This window comes from Populus alba, chromosome 6 (assembly GCF_005239225.2).
Source record: "Populus alba chromosome 6, ASM523922v2, whole genome shotgun sequence".
Classification (NCBI taxonomy): Eukaryota; Viridiplantae; Streptophyta; class Magnoliopsida; order Malpighiales; family Salicaceae; genus Populus; species Populus alba.
The window spans coordinates 16852246-16859264 of NC_133289.1; the positions used below are offsets into that span (position 1 = coordinate 16852246).

General features: G+C 34.6%; 1 protein-coding gene across 1 annotated transcript; it reads right to left on the bottom strand.

Moving 5' to 3' along the window:
- Positions 1-583: 583 nt before the first annotated feature.
- LOC118043860 (serine carboxypeptidase 24) lies at positions 584-6111 on the bottom strand. The gene is made up of 9 exons (XM_035051957.2): positions 5440-6111; positions 3569-3676; positions 2639-2734; positions 2442-2534; positions 2247-2332; positions 1753-2144; positions 1535-1630; positions 1081-1186; positions 584-974 (listed from the first exon to the last, which is right to left on the bottom strand). Exons 1-9 carry the CDS (start codon positions 5696-5698, stop codon positions 831-833), a joined length of 1380 nt encoding a protein of 459 aa, XP_034907848.1. The 5' UTR covers positions 5699-6111; the 3' UTR covers positions 584-830.
- Between the last annotated feature and the right edge of the window lie 908 nt (positions 6112-7019).

Genomic DNA, 7019 nt, shown 5'->3' on the forward strand with positions numbered 1-7019 from the left:
TAGTTTTATTATAAAATTAAAATAAATGTGATAATAAATAATACAATATATTTTTAATAAGTTAAAATAAATTATTGATCATTGTTATCCATTTTGTAGTTATGGATGGATGAAATCATAAATGATTTTTTTATGTAAAAACTATTTTTTTGAATAGTTTGAACAGCACGTTATACGATATGCATGTATAATATTCAATTAAGATAGCAAAGACACCATAGAAAGCTTTATAAGCTAAAAATTCTAATGTGAAAAAGTTTATAATTAACAAATTCTAAATTTCAAATAGTCGATTAAAGAAATATAATTGACTAAGTTCAAGATTTTTAACTCATTTTGCATGATATTTATGCTGAAAAAAGATTTCGAGTAACTCTGATTATTAAAAAACTACCATGAATTTGAAAAGATTTCAAGAACTACTTTATACAATGATAAGAATAATGCCTCTTCTTCAATTTTGTTTAATACTTGGTTGTTAAACTGAATCAAGCAAGTCAGTCAAATTCTACTTGCATGTGGTGATTTTGATCAGCCACGAGCGGCAGTAGTGTTCTTGATTGGCAATTTTGTCTCTCAGAAAAACCTTAAAACTCTTCTGCTTGCATTAATGGATATTTATAGATGGTATGGCATTTGATTCAGTGACCATCTGAAACGACAATTAGACAAGAAGAAGTTGCCTTCAAAACATAGTTCTTACTTTGAATGAAGGAACCCTACCCTAGCAAGCTACCTCACCCATCATTTGCATGGGATCTCTACTTGTTCATGGATTGCTCCACAGATCAGGCACTTTCAATCTCTCGCCACCGTCTCTCCAGCTTTTATCAAGATTTGGGTAATTCTTCTCCGGCTAAGAATGATCTGAAAAGAATGAAAGCTCTTCTAGGTTGAAACAAGGGAACTTCATGGCCTGCTCCTCTCACAGTTGCGAAGGTTAGCCCCTTGTAAACTTCTGTCCATCCTCCGACCTGCATCATAGGTTGAACTGTAAGTTGATTCTGCTATAAAATAGTAACTAAAATCAAACTTGAAGAGCAGTTAAAAACTACTCTCATGAGACACTTTGTGCATTACCTGGTCTCCTGAATACCAAGGATACCACCTAGTTTTAACAGGGAGATTAAGGTGGCTGAGGGAAAACCTGGTGGCAGTCACCGGAACCACCGAATCTGTATCACCACTGCATCAAGAGAGAAACGAAGTCATCAAGTAACCTATGAAACTCCATCACTCTGCCATGGCTAGTGGATGTGAAAAACATATGTTGATGGCCCAAAAGTTCAGTATCAACTCCAGACAACCAATCGGAAACTCCCCATTGACAGTCAGACACTTTACTTCTCTAGAGCCCTATCTTTTACGGTAACAGAATTTGCAATCCAAAAAACAAGACGTTCAATCGATAGTTATTTATGTGATTCGACACCTTTCACTTTTGGAAAACTGTATCTTTCCGTTTAACAAATTAATATCAACAACATAATTAACCAGTGATATATTTGTCAACTGGAACACATCAAAAAATTACCTGAAAACCCAGATTCTTAAACCAGCTGCAATTAGATCCTTGTATATGGGTAACATAGAAGATTCAGAATCCTTCCAGTTTTTAATAAGAACATCGCTGCCAAATAAAAATTTTTATCATGCAGATCAAAGAAGAAGCAGAGTATCATTTCCTCAGTGTTTTTTTTTTTTTTTTTCAATTGCAAAAAATATAAAGTTGGCAGAGGAACCACGATATACCTGCAAGCAGTCCACTCGTAAGGAATTCCAGTAACATTAGCATGCATTGCCTTCTGCACTTCAGGTCGATTAAAGTATTTTTCTGCATATTTCTCAGTACATGGATCATAACCAGAAACCCTTCTGCGCAGCAGAGTATTTTTCAGCCTTACAGTACTGTTTGGCAGTTGCATACAGGATGGTGTATAAATGCTGTATTGATCAATATCCCCAAATTCATGGTTCATTGCATAAGCCACAGCATCATCACATTTGTTAGAGGTTGTGTCTTCCGTGAAATTGCAATTGTCAAGAATTGCTCGATAGGTCCGATCCGATATCATTGAATGCGTCCACCAAAACGCAACAGTTCCTATGCTATCATAGTAGTTATCCGTGACTGCATTTCCCACCTGTAGAAACATTTGATCGCTTGAAACTTAGTATTTTCTTGAGCTTGCAGTCAACTCAGCCCTCCGATATTTTTCAAATTTGCAAATATATATTTCACTCACAATGAATCCTTTGAGATTGATGATGGGATGTGGATATGCTTTATTATAATCATGGATTTTCTTTGCCAACTGGGGAACATAATGCCCTAAGCACATGAAAATAAGATTAGAACATTAGTCTAAACAAAGGTATCAGTATCCCAAGATTCTTAAGAAACAAATATTTAGTTTCTTTATGTATTGCTGCTTAAATACCTGCATAACTTTCACCAGCAATATAGAATTCTCTATATTTGTATTGAGGAAATCTTGACATCCATCTTGTAAGAAAAACCAGAGCATCTTGAGCTGTGTCATGAAAGGGAAACTTACGATCACATGAGATGAGCATGACCAATTAAATCTGTGTCAGTAAATGTAGTAAGTATTATAGATGATATAATATAATAAACCTGTCCTTTTGTCGCCAGAATCTTTAAGATTGGAGCTTGTGTTTGTGTATGAGAATCCCACACCAGCTGGTGACTCCAGGAAAAGAATATTTGCTTCTGTAAACATATAAAGCACAATGATTTCAACATGAGAAAACTTCAACAAAGTTGATGAGTTAATATTTTTTTTTGTTATAAATTTTTATAAATAGAAAAGATCTTAAAAATAAAATTGATATGATAAATATGCTAAATACAAAGGACTTGAGTTCAACAGTTAGCCAGGTTCAATGCAGCGCGAGTCTGATAAATATGTCAAATCTAAAGGACCCGAGCTTGATGATTAGTCAAACTAGTTATTTTTCTATTTAAGAGACCTACAATACTTATTATTTCATTAATTATATATAAAAGATATTTGTTTTTCATTAAAATCATTAAAAGCAGGGAACTTTTATATTTGTCTTTCATTAAAATCATCGAAAGCAGAAAACTTTTTAGTCCTTCTCGTTTCTGAAAACACTAAGGGTCAAGGGGTATAACCGTATAAATAAACCCTAAACCATTTAGATAAGGGTTGAAAATTAACTTTTCATCCCATAAGATAAACTTTTATAGATTTTAGAGCATCTCTCTCTAGAATATTACTATACTTTCTCTCTCTAAAAAATATTTATTTAAAAATCAGAGAATTTCCACATCCATTAAAAAAAACTTTTTGCAGGTATTAGCCACAAGTTGTTTTGGTTTACTAAGTACTAAGTACAAGTTATTAACCATCTTGACCGGAGAATGGGTAAGATTATTGGCACCAATTAATTAACTAATTATCCAATTTGAAAACTCTATTTGTAAGCTATTGGAGTTTGTGACAACATCAAAAAAATATACAATGTTTCCTATGAAAAAGAAATAAAAAAAATATATTATTGCATCATAGTTTTTAATTACCTTTATTCCATGAATATTTGTTCATATAAAGAGATAAACCAGTTCTGTTTATCCGAAACGGTCCGATTTCTTCTGATGCTCCATATGCAACTGATGAACAACCTGGTCCTGCACACACATGATTAAATATCGAGATCCCTGTGATTAATTATTTTTCCCATACTTAAATATTGGAAGTTGAAGTTAGATATGGAAATAATGACCGGAAGCAATTTAAAATTACTTAGGCATAATATATCAGTATTAAGAAAAAGGTAGGAACTAAGATTATTGGTTTCCCATTGCACTAAATTAATGCACGAATTATTCACAAAAAATGGGTAAAATTAAGAAATAAAAGAGGAAAAAAAATAAAATGGAATTTTTTAAAATTTTTTTAATGTCAACATATCAAAATCATAAACAAATATTAATTTAATAATTTTTTCAAAATAAATTTACTTTTAAAAAACATATATAAAGGAAATTTTAACCTCCAAATCACAGAGCAAAAATTTCCAGTAGTACTCTTTATTCTAAAATGTCAATAATTGAACAAATTTCGGTAAGTTCAAATGTCACTTTATTAGTTGTTGAAATGCATTTCCCGTCCCACATTAATATTATATACTGTTGCTGTTCTTTCTTTCTAGTGCTTTGTCTTGATCTGAGAATTTTCAAATTCCTCCTCCATTTGTAGGTCACCAGGAACCATCATCATCACCACCACCACCACCACCATCATAATCATCGTGACCATTTCTTCTTCTGAATGCGCGTGCTTCAAAGAAAGAAGTTACACAGACTCATAGTTGCCACAAGTTTCTATCTTCCACTACTTTTTATTCCTTGTCTGAACGATCGAGGTCAACTCAAACAAGCAAGACAAAAACACCAGTGAAAAAGAGAGGGAAGCATCCTTTTTCTTGGAAACTCATAATAATAATATGGAAACCATTGACGACATAAAAAAGTTGGTTCACTTTATGGTGCCTTTTTGGGGGGGTGCTTTCTTTTGCTTACTCTATGAATCACAAAAAAGAGAGAGAAAAATCGAAAGAAAGTGACTGAAAACTCACGGTGCTCGGCCCTTATGAGATACTGGGGCGGCTGTTCTAAAGGTGGAATAAAACCCTAAAAAGTCACAGACAGAGAGATCACGAGAGCCCATTTGGCTTTTTTTTTTGGGTTTTTGTTGAACCTATACAGTCGTTTTTTCCATTCTTCAAAGGCTAATAATGACATTAGTAAATTTCATCATGCAAAAATACTGATAGAATGGGGGCGGGAATTAAGGCCCAGGACAGAGTGTGTTATGTGTTGTTGACTGACTAGTGGGCATGTCGTCATGAGCAAGAGGTCAGGAGTGGGACTATACTTTGGCATGCACGTTTCCTTCATTTATTGAGAGGCACAAATATTTTGGATCATCATTATTCATAAAGGCATTATTATTCAAAATAACATCAGCAAATAACTATTAAAGATCCTTGCTTAACTCACACCAAATCATAAATGGTGAGATAGAGCGAGTAATTAATTAGCTTCATGGAATAGTTGAAAATGGTTTTGACTGCTACTTGCTTGCATCTCTCTCTTTTTTTAAACTCGTTTCCAAAACAAAAAGGGAAGACGATCGAATCCTTGAAGGATACTTCTGCTTAAAGTCAACCATATCAAGCTATGGAATTAATTAAAAAAAATGCAGTAGAAATCACAATTGATTTGATCCCAGTTAACACTGTTCTTTCTCGTTTCCTAGCGAGGATATATAGCTTGATAATTTATGCTGTGTACTTCAATGGAAACAGGTTCATGTCAAGATGATGGCCAAGAAAGCATACAAGGTACATTCAAGGAAGAGTATAATTTAGCTAGTTAAGTTAACTGACCTCCATTGAGCCAAAGAACGAGAGGTTTCTTGTCAGGAATTGCTGTAGCTTCTGTCAACCAGTAAAAGAGTGCACGCCCATGTTTCTTATTGACAGTAACATAGCCAGAAAACTGTGAAAACGTGACTGCTGGTTGACCAGGGAGAGCTGAGATTCGATCTAGTTCTTGCTCTCTATTCAAAGCAACAATGGTGGTGGTGAGTGAAGATACGAGAAGCAAGGACAAGATCAGGAGATGGGATTTTGTTTGAACTGCCATTGCACCTTTCACAAAGAGAGAAGGGTCCCTTCTCTCTTTCAAGAAACTATGAAATAGTAGAAGACACTGTTGCTATAGATACTGTGAGATATTAATACATGGAGCTGGGTGAGGCGTTGATGCCTCGACTATGGGTTTCCAAGGTAATTACTTAAAGTTTAATGTTGCTGCATTTCTACACCAGTAGTGGAGGTTGGGGACCTAAGTGGACCTCCTTTCTCTCTCTCTCTCTCTCTCTCTCTGAGATTTTTGAGAGGAAGAGACGCAGAAAGAAGTGAAGATGGAGCTAGATCAGAACTTGGCTAGGAGCCACCCAGAGCAGGGATCATAAATGCATCGCAAGTCCCTCTCTCAATCTGAGCTGTACACAGTACTTGCAACAAGCAACTAGAGCTGACCAACTAATTTCTTATTTGTTATCTTCACTGTATTAAGAAAACAGGTATTAAATTTGGACCATCTAAATAAACAAATGCTCGAGTAATGGCGGATATTAAGTGTTCTTTTCCGGGGGGGTTCTTTCATCATTAAAATATTGTTCCGGGTCAGTCATTTTTTAACAAAATTTCATGCATATTAAAACAACAAATTTACCTAACATCAACAAAATCTAAAACAGTTGATTAAGAGATATCTGGTTATTGACATATTTAATTAGATATTTTCATAAATTTTTTGATTTATATTTTGAAATATATCAAAATATCATGTATATTACAACCCGTATTGAAACACGAATCAAGTAGCTAGTATATAATACGCCTTGCTGACAATATTTTTAACAGATAACGCGAACATATTATGGTTTCTTTTGATCTTAATTACAAGCCTGAAAATAAGCTCTTATAAAGTGCTGCTGTGCAAGTGCAGGCTCCCTCCCTTCCTCTTTCATCCTGTGGTCCTCATCTAAAGGGTATACGAAAGAGAATTTAGAACTCATCAAGATTAATGGCTGTGGGGCTGTGATCTCTAACAGCCTGTTTATCTGGTTCCTCGAACATGGCAGAAACAACGGGTGGTAGCTTGCTAGCTAGCTACCGAGCCTGATCAATTAGGGTTCAACAATTAATATCCAAACAAAACGTCCTTATCATGGACGTCGTCCTGCTCTTGAGAGGGAAAAAAACTTGCTAAATGGCGAAAGCTAAATTGTACAAGTCAAAAATAAAGGCAAAATTACCCACTACCAATTATTGATAACTGAATTTTAACAAGTCAAAACCTAACAAGCACATCAACTTATCCATACAGTAGCATTGGCATGTGGGATTGAGCAATGAGTTGTTAAACTGGAACTTGATTATATAATGATAGATGGAAA